Source organism: Dreissena polymorpha, chromosome 3 (assembly GCF_020536995.1).
Source record: "Dreissena polymorpha isolate Duluth1 chromosome 3, UMN_Dpol_1.0, whole genome shotgun sequence".
In the NCBI taxonomy this organism is placed as follows: Eukaryota; Metazoa; Mollusca; class Bivalvia; order Myida; family Dreissenidae; genus Dreissena; species Dreissena polymorpha.
In genome coordinates, this window is record NC_068357.1 from 91,021,018 (window position 1) to 91,044,306 (window position 23,289).

At 34.2% G+C, this 23,289-nt stretch overlaps 1 protein-coding gene across 3 annotated transcripts in view; it reads left to right on the forward strand.

The window, feature by feature from the left end:
* The first annotated feature begins 312 nt into the window (after positions 1-312).
* LOC127875267 (leucine-rich repeat-containing protein 74B-like) overlaps positions 313-23,289 on the forward strand; it is a 30,834-nt gene continuing 7,857 nt past the window's right edge. The window contains exons 1-6 of one of the 3 annotated variants that reach the window (XM_052420214.1): positions 313-766; positions 5,752-5,805; positions 10,555-10,981; positions 20,628-20,812; positions 22,166-22,273; positions 22,917-23,010. In XM_052420214.1, coding sequence (XP_052276174.1) covers positions 686-766; positions 5,752-5,805; positions 10,555-10,981; positions 20,628-20,812; positions 22,166-22,273; positions 22,917-23,010 — 949 coding nt within the window. In that variant the 5' untranslated portion in view covers positions 313-685. Of the gene's footprint in view, positions 767-4,427; positions 4,683-5,751; positions 5,806-10,554; positions 10,982-20,627; positions 20,813-22,165; positions 22,274-22,916; positions 23,011-23,289 lie in introns of those variants that run through there. The other 2 variants (XM_052420216.1, XM_052420215.1) reach the window with 2 other exon arrangements.

A 23,289-nucleotide genomic window follows, 5' to 3' on the forward strand; every position in this document is an offset into this window, starting at 1 on the left:
CTTTTCATTCATAAGTCCAGTCCTTTCACGGCTGTTTTGCGAGTTTCATTTGATTACAGATACCATCATTTTTTTTAATATTTAATCTCACAAAATGACATTATTATGGACCATTGACTGAAATGTATTGAACGTGTTACCGTATTAAAATGTTCTTCATACACGGCGAGTTAAGACGGATTTGTGCCCGTATTTCGCTATTAATTTGTATCGATCTGCATTGACGGGTAGTAATGCCGCCCGGCTGGGCTTAAGTAAATTCTTAAATAATCTTCTATTAGGCAAATAGCCTTGACGCGACCATACAACACGTCTATATGCGAGGAAACTTAATATCTCGTGTACTATTGATATAGCGCCTAAACGATACAGCGGTGCTCTTGTGGTATTTTTTGTTTTGTATAAGGTCGATACTCGAGATATCACCGACTTTAAGTGCAATGCTGTCTAATTGACATCGTGGATAACGTAGTTTCATGATATTGAAATTTGTATAACATCTTCTGATTTTAATATCTAGTGTTGACAATTGTAACTCCTGATTCACTAGGTTACGGAATCTAAATCGGTGCCATGCGCAGTGTTTGTTGGAGACGAATACGGATATACTAAGATTCACGCTTTAATTAACCACTTTACGTGATATTCGTCGTCGTGCTCAGGCGTTTCACTTGTGACGATAGCAATGACGTCAGTGGGTATAGGTACGGAGAGACAGGTTCTCCGGATGGATGACGAATCGTCGAGTGGCACCGCCACCCCGAAGGTACGGCGTTCAGAATGATACAGTTTTAATATTCATATGTGTGATGTTATCTGTCATCTGCTGATTCCCTCTTTTTGGAATGCCAATATTGCTAAATGCAAATCTCTCTAAACTAAACTTAATGTTTATAAACATGAAGAGGTGAGCCTATTAAATGTGAGTGTGAGAAGGGAGCGGTGTGTGTGTGTATTTTTCTCCCCTAAGATGATTCCAAAATTACTTTGAAAACCCCATAAAAGTCTTTACTGTTAAAAAGGTAGGTAACATATCATTGGCAATTATAACATATTTAGTGCTTTATCTCTCAGCTTTTTTTAAAATCTTGGACAGTATGTCGCCAATGCTGTAAGGACCTCATTTCGACGTATAGTTAAAATCTAATAAAGGTCAGTATAAAAATTGATCATGTGTATATTTTTGCATATATGTCTTTGATCTTTAAACGCTAGACGAATTAGAGTTTAAGCCGTGAGTTGGTTAAAGAACGCAATCATCGGTAGGGCTTGTATCCACCGTCTGTAAGTATAAAGTTTTTAAAGGGATTACACTTATATAAATTGAAATAATATTGTTATGGGTCTAACCACTGTTAACGTTTCAATAGAATGGCCGAAATATCATACGAAGAAGGCTGTATGCTATGGGCGGATAGTTCCATACGTCAACGAGCATATTTTGGTCATCGAACGTTCTTTTTTAAAGCATCACATAATTCATACACAATTATTCTGTCATTTTTTCACTGGTGGTGAAATAAGAATGAACTGAGCGATTTCACAGCTAAAATTTCCATACATGAATATGTATACCTTTTGAAACATTCAATTCACTTAAATCATTTGCATAATAAAAAAAGGCGTGTGCTTGGTTCACTTTTAAGTAGAGCATGTTTCTCCACGTGCGCAATTAAATATAAACGCAAATATCACAGAGGCACATACATTTGAGCCGCGTTCTGATAAAACTGGGCGTAATGCATATGCGTAACGTGTCATCCCAGATTAGCCTGTGCAGTCCGCACAGGCTAATCAGGGACGACACTTTCCGCCTATATTTGATTTTCGGTAAGAAGGGACTTTCTTGAAACTAATAATACCATAAAAGCGGAAAGTGTCGTCCCTGATTAGCCTGTGCGGACTGCACAGGCTAATATGGAAAGACACTTTACGCATAAGCATCGTGTCCAGTTTTCTCAGAACGCGACTCATTTTATTGACACAGCGGTTGAATATGTCCAATTTCAATCCGCTTAATCTAACTATTCGAACTATTTTAACCCATTTATGCCTAGTGGACTCTCCCATCCTTCTAAATTGGATCAATTTATTTCCAAAATAAGGGATGTCTAGTACATTTATTTCTATATTTAGAATTTTTCTTACAGAAATTCCTTTAAGCAAACAGCGCAGACCCTGATGAGACGCCGCATTATGCGGCGTCTCATCTGGGTCTACGCTGTTTGCCAAGGCCTTTTTTCTAGACGCTAGGCATAAATGGGTTAAATGGACAGCCATAACGTTTGTTGCCACCAGACGCAATATTTCTATTTGTCAGAAACTCTGTAGCTACCGTACGTGGCAATAACGCCAGGAGGGACTGATTGATTGTGCGAACATACTGCGTTATTTCATTTAAATATGTTCAATTTTTCATTATATAGATTTGAATGAATAACTGCATTTTACAGCGCGGGCTTACCTCTTCGTTGACCAAGGATTAAAAACTGAAAGGCATATTTTTGTCAAATCAGTTATAGACTTAATAGACAAACTGCATGCTATTTGAAAATGTCTCGGTGAATTCAAAATATGTAAAGACTCAAAGCAATAATTTACTTTTTTATATTTGCAATGCAACGGATTCGTTCCTCGCACAATTTATAATGCATAAATATATAAACTAGAGTCAATGTTTCCATGTTGACGCACAATTTAATGACAATACATAACCCCGTGGAATAAGAACAGTTGATTTATACATGATGTAAATTTGTGGAAAACCCATGAGTTTCGAGTAACTAATATAAACATTGATTATTCGGTGGTGCAAATGTTAAGTCTGTCGAATTTGTCGCCGACGTTGATAAAACACATATTCACGTGACCTATAATTTATGAAACAAACGACGACAGGCTATCAACTGCGCTTTTTGAATGCAGTAAAGACCCGATAATCATTAGAACAAAAATCAATTTGAACTATTATCTATCTACTAATAATCTCACTTGAGACTAGTATTGTTTGTAAAGGTACAAATGTAGCGTATATGTGTTATCGAGTTAGCGATCTTAAATAAACATAGATATATCTGCGGTGGGAACTAATCACAGTATTTTGGAACATATCGTTCAATCTGAGAATGAAAGGAAACAGTCAGAGAGCATCGGAACACTTAATTTTTCACTGAACTTCTTTTCTAGAGCAAATATTAGATCTATTTGAAACCCATTATTTAACTGGTTTATATTTTCGACTGCTAGCTTTCACAATAGCTTTAAAGACCTATGCATACATTGGAAACCTAGCCAATGAACATGTCTTTGATTTCCGACAGATTAAACGTTGTAAAAAATACTAATAACGCTGTTAGCGCAGAAAGATTGGTAACTTACTAGAACAAATTATACCCAGATTCTTTTAACGAATTTAATTTTATGCATTTAAAGTTTTACATTTTTACGTTACAAATTGTAAAATACCGATTGTTATAGCCCAAACTGACAACCAATATATTTTCCCAGCGTCATTCGCGGGTATGACCAGATTTTGCCATTTAACAAGTGAGCCGCGCTCTGAGAAAATGTGGTTTAAAGCATGTGCGTAAAGTGTCGTCCCAGATTAGCCTATGCAGTCCGCACAGGCTAATCAGGGACGACACTTTCCGCTTTTATGATATTTTTCGTTTCAAGATAGTCACAGCTGAGGAAAAATCAAGTTTAGACACATGCATTAAACCCCCTTTTCACAGAGCGCGGCTCAAGTATGTTGTTTTCAGTTTAATTTCACAACTTAGCTATTCCAGTTATCATTTGCATAACCAGTGTGTTTGAGAGTCATTTCACGTAAACTATTCTCAGTGTCATTTTACCCATTTATGCCTGGTGGACTCTCCTATCCTTCTAAATTGGATCAATTTATTTCCAAAATTAGGGATGTCTAGTATATTTATGTCTATATTTAGAATATTTCTTACAGAAATTCCTTTAAGCAAACAGCGCAGACCCTGATGAGACGCCGCATCATGCGGCGTCTCATCTGAGTCTACGCTGTTTGCCAAGGCCCTTTTTCTAGACGCTAGGCATAAATGGGATAAAAACTTATTTGTTCCCAGGGTATTTTCTTAAATCGGTTGGTAATAATATCATGTTTGCAACATTGTTGTTCATTCTTGTGATTTTATCATTCAGCTTTTCTAAGTCCACCTCATGTTTTCTCATGTTGACAATTTTGAACTTACAGTTGATCAAATATTTATCGACCATATTGGCATTTCATCAACCATTATGGCGTTCAGAGTTATTATTACAGATGAAAGAATGTTTACCTTCATTTCGAGACCCACAGATTTCGTCCATTATCCACATTGAAGTGGCAATATCGGGCTAATAGAAATCATCTGTCATAATACAATTTCGCATTTAAAACACGAACAATCCTAGATTCTCTAGATTATCGAACGCAAACATGTCACATTTATTGTATGCATTGTGTTATACTGGACAAATAACGAAATGCTTGCAATTCGAGCGTTGATTTTGAGTTACAATTTGAAAACACAATTTCATCATGTGATTGGCCGTTACTTGGGGATACTTTTAATGCTTATAAGTTCGGATTTTGAGTTTGGAATTTCGGCTACTGAGGAACAATTACGATTGACATTGTCGTGATTGCAATAACCTGACAACTGAAATAGGTAACTCCTTTATATCTGTATAAACTGATCTACTCAAACTGTTACAATAATAACCGATCATGAAACGTTTGAAACATAAAACATGTAAAAAGATAACGGCAGAGTAAAATATTAATACAGGTTGACTGGTAAGATACAATGTCGATCATAGATCTCTAGAAAGGTAATTTATCATCATTTTATTTTAAAGGGGCCTTTTCACGTTTTGGTAAATTGACAAAATTTAAAAAAAGTTGTTTCAGATTCGCAAATTTTCGTTTTAGTTATGATATTTGTGAGGAAACAGTAATACTGAACATTAACCATGCTATAATATAGCCATTTTATGCATCTTTCGACGATTTAAAAACCCGAAAATTATAAAGCGTTGCAACGCGAAACGATTGAAAAATTTGGAGAGTTCTGTTGTTTTTATATTTTGCGAAACTACGAAGATTGCTTGTACATGAAGCATAAAATACGTCTGTTATACATTCTTGACAGGATGGCCGAGTGGTCTAATTGATAAAGTTTTTACTCCAAGACTCCAGGGGTCAGTGGTTCGAGCCCTGCTGAGGTTTCCTTTTTTTTTTACTGGAGCTTTTTAGATCCAATGTTAACATTTATCAATATATAACATTTAATGACAAACTTCAAAACATGCCAAAATCTGTGAAAAGGCCCCTTTAAAATATAGAGATGGATTCGAAAAAGACATTGTTTTTTTTGCTTGTGCATTCTATTGTCTTTGTCACTTTCATCATATTTTTGTTTTTCTTTTTTTTTCAAATTGACATGATTGTTAAAATATTGCAATAAAATCAATTGTATACACAAAAGACTTTAAATCGTGATCTCATTATGCATCGGGTTTTAAAATACTGCAATCTAATTAGACGAATGTTATAAAATACTGTAGTTTAGAAATGTACTGGCTTAGAATAATGTGAAATCCACATTGAGAGAACAATAAAATAATAATGAAACACAAACATACACTTGTATTTGTAGTAGTGGGGAATAGGCGCTTACCGATAGTTTTGACGCCTGTCTAAATATTACAAACGCTTGTATCTGTGCTTTCGTATAGGATTTCCGGCGTTTTCAGCCCGATAGCCGGGAGAACACGGATATATCTTTGTTGGTGAGTATATCGAAACATTGCGACCTGTGGTGGCTGGTTTGGCGCTCTTGATTCGTTGTAACATCGCATCTCTTTGTTATAGTACTCACCATGGGGCTAAAATTGGGCTTAAACAATCGGCGTAACGCGACGTCCGAGAATCAGCCTGTGAACTGCAAGTCCGCTCTAGGACAGAACTTTTCCTTTTTAGCGTATTTATGCTGATTGCACAGGCTGGTCTTGGAAGTGAAGTGAAGTGAACGTGAATTACGCCCAGTTTTGCCATGTTTCTTCTTGAATATTTTGTTTTGGTGTAGGTTTTTTTCTCCATAGAGTCTGTAGTTATTAAAACACCGTTGTATTACATATTTTATGTAAATATGTTCTCTATATTATATTTACCATATTTTGCCGTCAAATAAAGCTCTTGTCCTCTGCCGAACTCCCTTTCCCTGGATGCTGGCTGAGCATTTTCATATTGTTTGATTTGTTCTTAAGAGCGGCAGCAGAAATAGAGTTAAGTATCCGTGCATGTTGCTCATTTATAGACGATAATGTATATGAATCGCGCTCTGCGAAAACGGGGTTGAATGCATGTACGTAAAGTGTCGTCCCAGATAAGCCTGTCCACTCCGCACAGAACACTTTCCATTTTTATTTTAGTGTTTGTTTAAGGAAGGCTCTTCTTGACGAAATCCAGTTCAGGCAGAAAGTGTCGTCCCTGATTAGCCTGTGCGCTGGCTTATCAAGGACGACACTTTACGCACATGCATTAAACCCGTTTTCTAATAATAATAATAATAATAACTTTATTTCACGAAGATTACACATTAAGAAATAACATTTATTTTTTACAATGTGGTCTTTAAAATCACAGTATATGTAAATATCACTTAACTATGTCTCGCATACTGCAATCAGCCTTAAAATAATTACAATATTTAATGAAAATAATAATACTTATACAAATAATAATAATAATAATAATAATAATAATAATAATAAATAATAACAATAATAACGGTTATTTCATTCTTTCATAACAACAGACAATCACAAAGCATAAAGAAGAAGAATAAAAATACCCAAAAGCGGTATTTTAATCCAAACAATCCACAATCTCAAAACAAGTTTTGCGTTTGTAGCAAATGATTTTTAAAGTGCCGTTTAAAGGAAATAATTGTAGGTGCTTGTCTTATATTGTTCGGAATAAAGTTCCATACATTTCTCGCACAACAGGAAAAAGTACGCTTTCCGTAATTCGTTTTAAATGCAACAGATGATAAATCGTTGTGGGTGGTGTACCTAAGAGAGTATGAATTGTTATTCGATACAAAAATAACGTCATCAAAATAAGTAGGCATTGAGCCATCTAAAACTTTGTACACTATAGTCCCAACAAGAAATTTACACCTATTTTCAAATGACAACCAGCCCAGTTTATTGAAAATCGGAATTGAAGGAGAGGAAAACGGCTTATTCATTTTTTTTTGCAGCTCGTTTCTGTATCGAAATTACCTTCTTTAAATTTGATCTTGTGGCTGAGCACCATATTGTACAATAGTCCATATGTGACAAGATGTATGAATTGTAAAACAACTTCATTGTTTCATAATTTAGATAGGGTTTAATACGTTTTAATAAGGCTAGCTTTGAGTTGAGCTTTCGACAGACGTTATTTATATGCAGTTGCCAAGTGAGATGTTTGTCAACAGTTATACCAAGTAAATTATGATATTCAACTTGTTTAATAACAATGTTGTTGATTTTAAGTAATAAGGTGTTTGAAGACTTATTAGCACTGGATAATATCATGCATTTAGTTTTGTTTGGATGTATTAACATATTGTTAAAAGAGCACCAATTTGTTATTATATCTAAGCCATTTTGCAAAGTACTTTGAATGATTTTAATGTCAACATCAGCTACATGTAAGGTAGAGTCATCTGCATAAAGATCTAGCGCTCCATTTTGAAGGAAAAACGACATATATATAAGGAAGAGAAGAGGGCCGAGAATAGATCCTTGCTGTACCCCGGCTTTTATAGTTTGAAAAGATGGTTTCTGCGTTCCGACTTTGACGCATTGTTGTTTGTTAGATAGGTACGACTGCATCAAGGTAAGCACACTCTCAGAGAAATGGTACATAGAAAGTTTTTTAAGTAAAATATCATGATCTACTAAGTCAAAGACTTTTCTGAGGTCAAGGTATACTGACCCTACAATTTGTCCAGAATCTATGTTTTGTAGTCAAGAATCTATAAGTCGAATCAGTGATGACTGACAAGAATGATTTGGACGAAAGCCAGACTGAAAAGTATGCAACAATTGATGTTTTTCAAGAAATGACTTGATTTGATTTGAAATGTGTCTTTCAAATATCTTAGAAATAGTAGGGAGTATGGAAATGGGTCTATAGTTGTTAAGGTCATTTTTATCTGATTCTTTATGCACAGGCAATATATATGCATTCTTAAGCCTGTCCGGAAAAAATCCACTTTGAATGCTCTAATTTATTATTGATGTTATTGAGCCGACAATAGTATCTCCACAATGTTTGAGTATATCAGGACCGATATTGTGAAGGCCAGGTGCTTTATTGTTTTTTAAACAGTCGATTATTTTACGGACCTCGAATACTGTTATTGGTGCAATTTCAAATAAATGTGTTTTGAGTTTATCATTGAGATATGTTTTGAAATTTTTATAATAATATGGTTTAAATTTAGTTTTGGTGATCAAATCGGATATATTAGTAAAACGTGTGTTGAATGTGTCTAAGATCTCAGGAATGCTGTCAATGGTTGTATTATTTACGTCAAGTGTTAATGGCAGAGTGAGGGAAGAGCGCGATTCATGTACATTTTCGTCTACGAATGAACAATAAGCACGCATAATTCACCCTATATCTGCTGCCGCTCTTGATAACAAATAATAACATGCTATAATGCTTTATCCAAAATTATTTCTTAAATATGAATGAAGTGCTTCGACTGTACCTAATCATGGTCATAATCATTCGACGCTGGATGCCCAAAATGTGTGCGATTTGTCGTATTTGCCATATGGTATATATAAATAGTATACGTTTATTTAGATAAGTGTTTTCTTATAAGTGCTTTCAGTTATATATACCTATAAATATAACACAAACTATGTTTTTTTTAAACTAGTTTGGTTAATTATTACATGCATAATACTAACGAACAAATAAAATTACAAAATATCGTTCTTATTTATAAAATACTGCTGAAGTCTTGATATTTATGTCCGTGCATGTGTTGGTGTGACCTGTGCTGTTTGTTTTCGAGCCTGTGTATGCGGGTTTTGTGTTGTTGTTTTCGAGCATGTGTTTTTTCCTCAGGTTATCTTTTTTTCGGGCATGTGTGGGTGTGGTTTGTGTTCTTTGTTTTATTGAATTTAGTGCGTTAACATGCACTATGAAAAAGCAGAAGCACGCAATCTACCTCATACTTTACAAGATGATTGTTTAACAGTTGGACGATGGTAGAGGTGTAAATAAATTTCGTAAGTTCATAATATATTATGTAAAATGATAATGCATTAATATGGTTTATTATTTCAGAAAAATGCTTATGAACAGAAAAAAAAACACACGATAATGTTTTCTCTTACCACAATTGAATTATACTACATTATTTTTAATATTGAAATACTAGCCATAACCAAATTAAAATAACGTTTAACTTTAATACAAACTCGGGTTTCGGTTATTGTTGTGTAGATATTTGTTTTCAGAATTAGAACACCAGGAACCGTATTCTTGATTTAAGAAAATATACACAGGCCATTATTATACTTAAAAAACAATTGAAATATTTCTTTTCTTTAGATTTGCAATTTTTTCTTCATTCTCAATGGCTTCGCCTGTTTGTCTGGCTTCACTTATTCCGTTTTCTCTGTTTTTATAGCTAATTCATGCCTTTACAGCTTTTGTATTGCAAAAAATCGATCCTGTAATTTGCACAATCCTATACTTGTCATAAGGAAAATTAAATATATATGAATCAGTTAAAAGATTGTCTCAAAACTTAAAGACGTCGTCAAGTTTAACGGCGACCGAATTTTTGTTAAGTGTATGATTGCTCTCGATTTCCTATATTACCTTTTGTTGGCGAGGTATGAGCACGGTTATAAAACTAATTGTTTTCACGCTTTTAAAAGGAAATTCACAAATCGGATAGATTTTTAACGATAAAAAGTAAGTATTTTTTTTAAAGAAATTGTCACATTGCTTGTACATATGAAATGTTTACGAGTTCTACATATACTGTAAAAACATGTTTGCGAAATATAAATACATTGTACAAAGATAAAATGTTTGTGTTTAAATTATAACAGGATAATAAATTATTGTATGCATTTCTGCTTACTTTTATACTATCTGTTTGTTTGTTTTTTTATAAAATATACACGAAGTAAGAAACAGGCGGAATTTTGCATCATGAGTACCCGGTGATCAATAATACGGGCATACTTTCTATGAGCCTCGTTGTGGGAAAATGGGGCTTAATGCATGTGCGTAAAGTGTAGTCCCAGATAAGCATATGCAGTCCTCATAGATTAATCAGGGACGAAACTCTCCGTTTTAATGGTATATTTAGTTTAAAGGATGTATCTTCGTAGCCAGAATCTGCACATGCTAACAAAGGACGAGACTTTACACACATGCATTAAGCCACGTTTTTCCAGAGTAAGCCTCTTATATAGTTCGATGAATTCTATCATTTGCCCATGTGTTGTGTACAGGGGGAGCCTCAAACGAGTTTTCTCGAGTCAGTTCAGGAGGAGTATCTACTGGAGCGATCGGAGGAAAGCCACCAGGGGAAGCGCGTCCAAATTGACATCATGGACGACTCCGGAAGACGGTCGGAAATCATCGAGGGCGATCGGGCACCGTCGGTGTCACGCATGCCCTCAACGATGACACGTGCTATGCTCGTGCGAACGCCAGCAAACAAAGACGGCAGCGGCGATTCGCGTTCTCCCGAAGTTTCCGACGACGAACGGGTACCTCACGAACCGGATATACTGATAACGGAACTGAAAGAACAGGAACTTGTGGAGGGTGACGCCGATCCCGATGAAGGGTCGGATATAGAGCAGGAATACCGACAGGTTACCATAGAGACGGTGGAAGCCGACGAGGACTGGGACACCGATCTGGAAATTGAAGGTAAGCGGGTAGCGTATTCACAATTGAAATTCCGACCGAGTACTGTGAATAAAGAATATTTTTCAAATTATTATGTTCGCACGATTCTATTGTGTTAAACTTCTAATTCGATTTCTAATGTTCGCAGCAAAGTTCGAAAATGTTGAGATTAAATGGTCACCTGTGTGACATATTTTCATCATTCTTGTATGGTATATTCTTTATTCTCAAGTCTGATACGGGTTTGCTCGAATGAGGGCTTAAAGACAGAGACATCTTACAGAGACACTCTTAAAATCATTAGTCTTATATACGTATTCGTAAACGAATTATTATTTGATGGTATTAACGCATTATTATAGAGAATGTGTATTTAATACTGTAAAATCATTGTTATTCATGGGACATTCATTTTCGTTGATTTCGTGGGTTAAGAGATCACAAAGCTAAACACTAACACATTGGAATGACAGAATTCCAGACTTTTGCAAAATCGGAAATCAACGAAATTACGTGTTTACGGAAAAAAAATATATCACGAAATTTCAATCCGAAGAATATACATGATTGTACATTGATTAATTCTCATTATTCACTTTTTTTAAGTACCGGTAGACGTTAAACATCATTTGAATTTATTTTAGTAATAAAATACGCGCGTGTATGTTTGAAATGCTATGATTGGTTATATTTGCCAGCTTACATTTTACATACATTGGTTTATGTGAAATATTTTTTTTAGAAACTTTTAAGTCCATATTATACAATGAGTGTAGTGTTTAATAGTTATTCCGTTATTATCCTTAACATATGTTAACGCTAGTATTTCAAAGGTTTTCTCGAAGATATGAAATTATAAAAATGCAACAAAAATCAATGTATTCAAAAAACGTATTACATTGCTGAGAATATTTAAGATTATGGTCTTTTTACAACAGCCTGGCGTTCTTGTCTAAATCAGGATATTTATAAATCCTTTTATAAAATCACGCCAAATAAATAATCATATTTTGTGGGAGGATATTACTTTCATATTCGCGTGAAATGATGATTAATAACAGCTGTAAACTTGATAAGAATCGTCAATCTGTATGATTAATCTATTAAAATTAAACTCGTATTCCCGGTTAAATAGTATTGATCGTTTAAACGGTATACTGAAATTAATTAATGAATAAAGTCTTTCATTCGTCTAATCTTCGGTTAAGATCTTTGACTTCCATTAAGCCAACATGTCAACTAGTCAATTACGGTTCTATTTAACTTGATTCACCAATATGTTTACTCATTATATTCAAATATTTAAACTGATGCATATGATTTTTTGGAATTTAATTATTGACGATTATGGACCAGCTTTTCTTCGTAATTAGCAAAGCCCGTGCTATGTGTTTGATAAAATAAAATCGCGCTCTAGAAAATCTGTTCACGTGAACATTTTGTTAATGCATTAATTAAAGGAATACAAACAAATTCATGACTCGTCCTGAATAAAAATGCAGAAATCTGAACGCGTTGTTTGTAACAAGAAAAAACAACCATATGAAAACAAATGTGCCTTGTTTTCAACAATATTCAATGAGATGCTTTAAACTTAAAAACCAAACAAACATAGATCAAACGTATCAATCTCAAGTGGGTGACATACAGTTTCAAGTAGGCGAATTACAAACATAAAATCGACTACCGATAGTGAATTTATTGGTCTCTCGAAATCAATATAAACAAATCGGGACCAAGTAATGTTTGCTTTTTGAACCATACGTATTGACATTTGACGTCGCTTGAAGGATCCAAGCTTCAAGCACCACTTAAGTTTCACACACCAATTTAAGTTTCCGTCTATTCTTTTGTCTACAATTGTTCTCGCGTGCAATTTGCGAAGGAGCTGGTCAGGCAGAATTAATATCAAAGACAGAACACAATTATTGAGTTGATCCGGTAATTGAAAGCACTGACAAATGATCTATATTTCGAACAATCTTTTTTTTTCAAAGGCCAAACGCCTATACCTACTATGGAAACATGATATTCTATTTTGTAAATAATATTTCAATAATTATACTCGTGTATTGTCTCATTTTGTTGCACCAAGAATCTTACCTATCTGTCCATGCGTCCGTCTGTTCCTCCTCACGCCTGTCTGTCCGCCCGCAAAATTTGGAATACGCTATCGTCAGAAAGTACTGGAGAGGCTTGGAAGACGCCAGATATCAAAGTCAAGGTCACTGTTAAAAATAGAACACAACTTCATAGCGTTATAACGATATAAATTAGGTATTGGGTTATAACACAAAAACTGCATTAGATAGAATTATAAAATTGGTACACACATTTGAATATATATGAGGCTTTTGTCTATCCGGTCCTTCCTTGTTTTACCCGTTCCGTTTGTCGGTCCGCAAAAAAAACAACTAAAAAAGTATATAGACTTTGATTCATACAATTCGGTATGCACAAGAGATGATATATTTATGCATGGCTCTTGCTTTCTGCACATGACAAATGGATATTAAATTTAGTATGAAAAAAAAAGTTCATTGACAAATAAAGAGCCATCTTCGCGCAATTCTGCATTGTTTATTTTTAAGTAATGCTTCCATACATAAAATGTTTGCACTCTTTTGCTCGATCTTTTTTCCCGTTTTTTTTACCAAATGAATAAATAGACCAGGAAAGAAACGTTCATTGTAATAAAAAAGGATTCACTTCATAAATAATTATTTAAACATCATACTCTGGTATGGAAATATGGAACCACATACCGGTTAGAATTCGCCAATCTCTCACTCTCACCACTCTCAAACATAGGCTTAAGAAATATTTCCTCTTCGAGGCACAAAATGAGTCTCACGCGTAGTAACATTTTTCTGTTTCCCTCTTAATCAAAAGTCAAATACTCCTCCATACGTGTCATAATGATTACTGTAGATTTAATTTCTGCTAACAAATATACATATTGCCTTTTCAACTATTTATATAGCAAGGAGATGAAGGCTATTCTTCATAACAGTTGAGTAATTTCATATCCTATTGTGAACAACACTGGTCATGAATATTGTTTTCTGTAATTATAATATTTGTGTACATCAGCCGCTTCTGTCAATCGTAAACTATTTCAAGAAAAATGTATTCCACGTTTTTAAACTCTGACTTTTTACAATAATGTACGCGGCTGTTTTTGTTAACTTTTTGTTATTGTTTTTGGTCGTGTTAATTAAGATCTGGTAATTGTATAAGTGTGTGTGTGTGTGTATAGGTGTGCGTGTGTGCGTGCGTGCGTTAGAGTGTGTGCATATGGGAAAATGTAATTTACAATACATTTATATTCTTAAACACTTTCTGTTATTAAATATTTCTTCCTTGAGACCATTTCAATATTGGAAGAGAAATTAATAATATAAGAGAAGTCATATAATATACTTGCTTTTTATAACACTTCTATTACACTGTTACAGTACTCTTATGTCCGTCAAAGTCTACATGTTTGCATTATAATGTAGAAATGCATTATACATACCATAGTTGTTTAAAAGCCTCATTGAAAATAAGATTGCCATTGTTAAACTGTTTGCGTGACTTTGTATCAATGTGTTGTCTTAATGAGTTACCTTCGGAAAATAAATAAATAAAGAGTTCTATAAGAAATATTTTGAAACGGTAATTATTCCAATAGAGTGCGCGAATCTAATTGTACAGTATAGCGCCATAACCCATTTTGTGCTAGTCTGCGATTTGCTCTAACGCTTAAAAAGGACATTCAACGCTTTGCCCATGCTGCGATTTGTTCACAAAAAGTGCATTGCTTTACACAGTTGACAAATATGTACATATTGCTTGTAAAACACAGTTATATTAAGTCTTAACTCGCAATGTCAAAGATATTTTGTGCGTGGTCTTTCTGTAAAAAAAATTATACATATGCTTGCTAAAATTTACTACCAAGTTACATTAATGCTTTTCACTGTTGCTTTGTAGAACCTAAAGGTAAGCCATCGGTACACAGTATTTTTCTGGTGTATATTGACCATTCTTTCTATTGCTTTCAATTTTCGAAGTCACGTATTTTCTCTATGTTACAGTTTTTTTAATATCCTGGAAAGCTCACTCGTTTCTGAAGCAATTATATTTATTGTGTATTGTGTAAGCTTGCATGCAAGAGTTATTGACTTGCACGGGGCCTCTTCAAAGTCACTAAAAGACAAGATTTAAAAGGTCGGTCGATAAAGACTAATTTAATAATTATTTTACTTTATAAATAACATGGTAGATGTCAGAGAAATTCATTCATTAAAAAATAAAAGTGATCAAAAATTAGTGACGATATGTTTTCACGTATCTTTGATTCCAACAATAAAATAAAAACAAACGAATTTAAACTGTCAGCGACCAAAAGTATACAAAAACGTACGGTAAACTTGAAAAGGCCCTTTGCAATTTACACGTATCGAAATATTCCGCATAGTTGATATAATGTTGTGTAATTGTATCTTATGCTTGATATGAAAAAAATGCCGACGCTATTTAAAATTGAACAATTATAGCATTCTGTTGTACTACGTTAATTTCAATTTAAAAGGACGTAAGCGAAGCGAAACAAACACTTTATTTAATTATAGTATAAGACACACTATATGTTTATTCTTTTGAAGTCTAAGAATCACGTGCATAAATATATAACATAAATGTGTTTACAGTATGCAGTAAGTTGTACTTATACTACGTCGATACGCATACGTCATTTAGATGAGTTAAAATCAAAAAGACTGTTATTCAGGTTTTATTCCCTCTTTTTATATAAAAACGTGTTCAGTAATCCTCGCGTTTTCTAATTGCAACCACTTTAACCATGATTAACTACAAAAGCATCAACACGTTGTATTGTTAGCGTTTATGGTTTCCACTTTTATGCATTTTACTTAGTTTTTGTTAGCTCGGTATTAGATACAGTAAAATAGTATAAACAGTGTTCACTATATAAACATGTTTTTTTCTTTTATAAACACATGCTTCAATAGCAATAACAAGTTATTTTTTTATAACCATTCATGCCTCGTAATACCACACCCCGCGATACTAAGTAAGCATTCTACTGGTATCATTTTGACATGCAGGAATCGTTCCTCGTTACATGAAGCTGTGCATATGCGATTTTTATGATATCATCCTACGTGAACCATTTCTTAAATTATGTCCCCTTTTCAACTTAGAGTTTTTTTATATACATAACACCATTACAGATTTTCCCGGAGAATCTCGGTGAGGTTCAACATACAACTTAATATGTCGGTTGAAAAGCGCAGTGCACAAGAACTTAAACTCTTGGTTCCATTCTTTTACAGTTATTGCCTTTAGCATATTTTTGTATTGATATCGAAGAAAATCTTAAAAAATATAAGAGATACTTCCAAGATAGGCACATCGTTTTAGAAGTTGTGAAAAATTCAAGAGCCATACTGCTTGTTTCCTTATTTTTTAATAAATATTTTCTTTTATTTTTTTAATCTGTTTAACCACAACGTATCTTGACAAGATTTTCCAGCTTTGAGCTTAGTGTAGGTATAAATAGGTGAGAAGAATTGCAGTGCATAAGAACCATAACTCCTGCTTCCATAATTTAACAGTTATTGCCCGGTTTAATGTTCATGTTGTAATTGTGTCTTATGCATATCTCGACAGCAAAATCATGGTATCAATATCAAACTTCTTAGGTAGGACGCTTGCTTTGTTGCAAGAACCAGTTTTTAAAACTGAAACGCCAATGCCTTTTGGGGATGTGGCATGCGTGGGTATTCTAGACACGACTGTGAGTGGCAGTTATAGTTTTATTTACATAGTGATAGTATATTCTTCATTTTGAGGCATCATTTAGAAGAGCAAAACATTTGCATTCAAATAGCGATAACATTATATTGCTGTTAAATATTTCATTAAATGCAATCTCACCAATGTGATTTTAATTTTGTTTCAGACAAAAAGAGTAAGCATTTGCAACTTTCATCCTGGGTTATTCTGTGTGTTGTAGTGATACAGTGTGTGTGCATAGCAATATAGTGTTGTATCCTAGTTCAAACTTCATAAGGCCACGTTTGATCCGCCGTGAGATCTTTTAATTATAATTGGTTGCGCATTCAATGATGACATAAGCGGATTTAGCTAAGACAAAGGATTAATATTTAACTAATTTAAATTGCCAATAACTGTGAATATGCAATTCAAAAGTTGGGTTTGGAATATAGTTTGCAATGTCAATACATTATATATTGTCATGTCATGACAGAATCAACCTATATTAATATACGTTTTAACGAGCTATGTGTACTTGTATGATAGTGAAGTGTTTATGTATTTATCTTCTAAAAACAATATTGATTAATGTTATATTTGACCACACCTTTTAGATGTACCTGTCATCAATCAATCACAATGCTGACTTTTTATTATATGTAAAGTAATTATGAATAACTTTCTTTCGTACATAAAGAACTTACCCTTAAATTAGAAATGGACTTGCAGGATCTCCATTTCTGGTCAGTAGTTACTCACGAATTAAATACTCATATTTACTTTCTCGTATTGAGTGCATATCATGGGTTATGTATGGTAGTTACCATTGGCATCTAGATTCATGTTTTTGACATTTTAATAATCATTTTATATTCTTGGCACTGAATTCCTTTTTAAGTCTATAAACGACCACCAATTACGCACATTTCTCCTTTTTTACAAATACTTTATAAAAAAAATCAACACAAAGTATAAGTCGTTCGAACTATTATAATCTACGATTGATCTGGCGGGTCAACAGTTTTCAAGTAGATAGTTTGGTCTTTGTTCGAAATGTTTCTGTTGTACCCGTACATGTTCTTGTGAATTGTAAGCCATGTTACTGTGTAGCTTTAGTAAGTGTGTGACGTAGGACTTATGTAGATTTTGATAGGTTCGTTATATTTTTTTCTACAACGTTTTGTTTCTTTCATAACATTGAAGAACATTTTTATTTTTTAAGTTCATTTTATTTTGCTTTTAAATGTACAGCTGATGTAGGTACACATGCTTATTTGTCTTATCATGCATGGATAACTAATTTGTACGTTGATTTAGATACTTATGGTCATCTTTTCAATGGCTACTACTATAAATTATATTTATATATTGAATGAATTATTTCAGATTACGAAAATATAAATGTTTATTCAATTTGTTCAGCAAGTTGTAGTTACTAATGTCGATGAATTCAATTGGCTATTGACTAGTATTGATGCCGTTGAAAACTCAATCAATTTGTACTTGTGTTTGTTCAAATTGTCTTTATTAAACAGATATAATACGAAAGGGGCATCGGAGGAAAAATAAAGGTACCGGTACATTCTTTGCATGACAGTACGACATACAAATATAACGAGCTGGAGGCTTTTCCTTGTTTCTTTATGTAGAAATTATTAAATTGCATCCGTCCTGGTAAACATTTTTTTTTATATTTTAGTTTTGTTATTAGTTTTGTTATTTTGTTTATTATAAGTGTTGCGTTGTTTGTGTTGTTTTTTAATTAATTATTTTTTTGTAGACATTATTTTGGCGATTTCTTTATTGGGCTTTTATAATATCCATTTTTGTTGTCTTACTTTTTTTATCTTAATGATGAGATTATTGATTCACTATTATTTATGAGTTGCATAACATTTGAGGACTTTAGTATAACATATTTGTAGATCCTATTTCTCTGCGTAATATTAATTAGATTTGAGTCGTTGTTGCCTTCAATATATAGACAGACCTTTTGAACTCGTACATCAATATACTTTTGTAGACATCTTTTAGATTTATAATGCATGTATATAATGTCGAATGTTATTGTTTCTTTCTTTGTATGCTTAGGTACCATTGTATATTTTGTGTTTAAACTGTATTATTGTCAGCACCGACAGTATTGGACTATAAGTTTTCTTTTTCTTTTTATCTCATCTGGGGAAGAACTGCAAAGGTGAGCTTATTGGGTAGTCAACGCGCAGCGTCTGGCGTCAATATTTCCTTCACATAACGTCTCTGAAACCACTCAGTTGATTTTTACCAAACATTGCAGGACATTTCCGGGGTGGTTGTCCAAAGAACTCTTATTATAAAAAATGATTTAAATTTATGATGGCTATGGAAATCAAATCTCAAACATATCGATATTTCAATTTTGTTTCAAAATATATGTAAAAAAGAGTTTTAACGGTTACTCTACCAAATTTCTTTGATTCGTTAAACACATGGCCGTCAGGAGGCGGGTTGGCATATATGAATATCCTGTTCTTAGACACCGATGATTGGATTTGGAAAAAATGTTCATAATATATAAGCCTCGTTCGTTAAAAACTGGGCATAATTTTAAATTTTTAATGCTTAAAATTCCTGATCAGGGACGACATTTTTCGCATTTATAGTATTTTTCGCTTAAAGTCAGTCTCTTTTTAGCGCACATCCAGTTTACGCGGAAAGTGTTGTACCTGATTCACCTGTGGAATTGCACAGGCTAATCTGGGACGAAACCTTGAGAACATGCATTATTGCCAGTTTTCTTCGAACGCGGCTCAAAACACAAACTTCGTACATCTTTTAAGTTTAAACCGATGACACAACAATTCCAGATACGAGTAAATGTTCCTTGATACCTTGATAGATCTGCCTTTGAGTCAATATATATTTGAGTCGAGCTCTGTGAAAAGAGGGTTTAATGCATGTGCAGTCCCCACATGCGTATCAGGGACGACACTTTCCGCATAAACTGGCAACTTTATTTGCTGCACACATTGAATATGTATTGGTATAACGTATAGTCACACAGATTTAAGTTAGTAGTCTATGTAGTTCAGTTTTAGTATTTTACATTGATACTCGTATTATTATGAAACTAACGATAAGAACTAATATTCAACATATTATATTGTACACAATACTTTGCACTGAAAACCGGGGACGTAGACATGTAGGTGTGCAGTTAGAATTGTTATTAAATATTAGAATATGTGCAACTGCTCATACTCTATTACGACTGCTATATAATCAACATATGTATGCTTGTAAATAAAAATCAGGTAATATTATCCAATACAAAAACATTTTTTAAATAGTTCACAATTTTTGTTGAGAACGCCTTTACCAGAAAGGCGCAGTTTTAACAGATGATAATCGTGCCTAATCATATATGCATGGAAACATCGAAAATAAACATAGCATTCAAAGACAATATATTGCTGATGGCTTATTCTAACTTTCACTGGCAAATAGAAACACGATTTTAAATAAAGTAAAGTCAAGTTATTTTAGCACAAAAAGGCCACAATTGACGTAAAGCATTTGAAGATCGACATATTTAGATGAAGTAATATGAGATAGCTCAAAAGGCAAACAATGGATGTGAAGAATTAACAAATAAACCTTCCCCGATCTGATGCAAAGTTGTAATGACTTGTTCAAACAGCATAAAACCAAAACAGCCTGGGAATTACTCGCAGTCTGTTCAGGTGTTACGCTGTTTGCTGCTCATTAGTATATTAGGATTGGACATGAAGACTTTAAAACATGAATCTATTAAAAAAAGTCTTTAATTGATTTGATATCTCTCAGTGACTATAATTCGTCAAAATAAGTATCTGAGTGGAAATGGGTTAACATATTGTAGATGAAGTAATGAAAGAGGTCCGGAACCACGACCCTACGGGCCGCAGCTACTACGAAAAGGTGTGCAGCCGGATGGGACTGGTTCCCGTCTCGTACCTCAAACGTCACATCACGGACCACGAGATTACGATGAGATTTCACGGTCTGGGTGCCAGCGCCGCTAAGGCCATCGCTCTGGTGCTTAGGGTTCGTGGACGTTACACAACTACTTTCCGTTGAGTGCGAATATGCCTTTTGTCACGCTAGATAGTTTCGTGGTTATATCGTCATTATTATAAAAATTGAATAGTTAAATATGAAAAAGATATGTGTAAATATGGCACGAATGCTTATGTCAAAATCAATAAAAATCAATATGTCCTATGGTCAAATATCACTTGTAACTATGCGTTTGATAGTGAGGGTACAGAGACGAGTGTCCCATGCGACACATTGTTATCATTAAGACAAGAATTTTAAGCTGTTTTTTGTTGCTAACATTGACTTTTGACCTTGACGTTTGAGGTAAGAAGGCACGTTACACACGCAACCTGCAATCTCCTGTTGACGGGCATCTGTGGTAGGACACGGTATTTTGAAAATTTTATGATTAATCACCAAGTTAACGTCCACACAAGCTGTTTTCTGGCCGATTGCAAAAGTTGCCTCTTTGCGTGACCTTGAACTTTAAAGAATAGAAACACGTTTTTAATGTGACTAGTCGTCTAATAATTGTTTAATCGCCAAGTTATTGGAAATCCCCATTAATATGTAGGAAAGTTATGGCCGAGACAGGAATTGTCAATCTTTAATGAACATCTTTTACCTTTGACCTCTTAACGAGCCCTTGATGTTTTTGGTGGGGAGAAGTGTTTTATACGCGACACGTCGTCTTATGATGATTTATTCTTTTCAAGTTATTTTACAGTCATCAATACTGGTATATTTCAAAGTTTTGGCTGAGGCATGAAGTTTCAAACGACATACAGACGGACAGTAACACTGCTATATAACGCCTTCTTCGAAAGGAGGATGGGATACAAATGACCATGGTTTCGTTTATCTGTTATACTTATTTAGGTTGTGGATCAGTATGTCTCACAATTTGTAACGGTTTTGATAGTAGGTTCACATTATACACGTCTTCTGAATGTATCAAGACTGATCTTCTTGTTATGTTACAATATAATAAACTTGCATCCGCTGTTTATAAACGTGCAAATCATTTAGTTGTATACTAACACAGTCTGTATTTAATTGCTACTAACACATAATTTTTGTAAGGTATGGAGTAGGATGGCCTCGACCTACACATACCTATTGGCGAGGTAAATAAAGTTTTCTTATTTAAAAAAAAAAAACAAAAAAAAAACATGTTACAATATAATGTCACGTTGTTGATATCTTTCTGTCTTTATTTATATTTCACGCTTTGTGCAACTCACGCGTTCGTGATTTTATTATATGTAGATCTTCGTGAGACTCGGTATGAACGTTTGATCAGAACATGGTACATCTTTCAGGAAATAGAACCTGACAAGTAAATGGTTCTTTTTTCAGGACAATATAACGCTGGAGAAATTAAATCTCCAAGGTAACTGGATCGAGGGGGAGGGGGGCCTCGCCATGGCGCGAATGCTGGAGGAGAACGACTACATCACAGAATTAGTAAGTATCATGATGTTGTGCTTTCTCACTGCTTTACATTTTGTGCGAGTACCGAGGTTTGTGATGAATAATTTGTAGATAGATACAGGTTTGCCTGTCAGGATTCGGTTGAGCAAACCGTCGTGATGTGCCCGAAATACTGTCGCTGTTATCCCCCTCCCCCCAAAAAAACAACACAACAACAACAAAAACACAGCAAGAACAACAACAACCAAAAAAAACACAAAACACAAAAACAAACACACAAACAAATAACACAAAAAACAACAACAACATACAAATAAAATAAACAAATAAATAATATTTCACGAGATTAGCATGTACAGTCCGCTTTTATGGTATGTTTCGTTTTAAGAAAAGTCTCTTTTTAACGAAAATCCAGCCTATGTGGAAATTGTCGTCCCTGATTAGTCTGTGTGGACTGCACAGGCTAATCGGATACGACACTATATTTAACCGTGCAGTGTAAGAATATCAAAGAGTATAAAATATTTCATGGCAATGGTATATTTAGAACAAAAGTACCACTTACGCAGTGCAAACGAATGAGTGCAAGGTAATATTGAATACCAAGACGAATATTGGTGTTTCAATGCATAATTTAGGATCACCAGATATATATAAATGTGTAATTTGTTGGTAGGTCCTCTCTGACAACAGACTTGGCTCTGTAGGGGCAGAGTGCATGTGCAAGATGTTGTCTGTGAACGCTGGGCTCCGGGTACTCGATCTCTCAGGTAAGGAACTTTGGGTATTCACGTTGCATCACTTGGGAATGTTTATATGAGCCTCGTTCTGAAAAAAAAAACTTGGCTTACCCGGTAATGCATATGTGTAAAGTGCCGTCCCAGATAGGTATGTGAAGAAGGCGAAGGCTTATCCGGAATGACCGCATGTACAAACAATATTTTGGCTTATATATTGCAAAAAAGAGGTAATACATTGATACATTTAAGGTATGTCTGTTCCATAGAATAGTCTGTTTTATCTGGCCCTATGTCATTTTAATTTAGTTC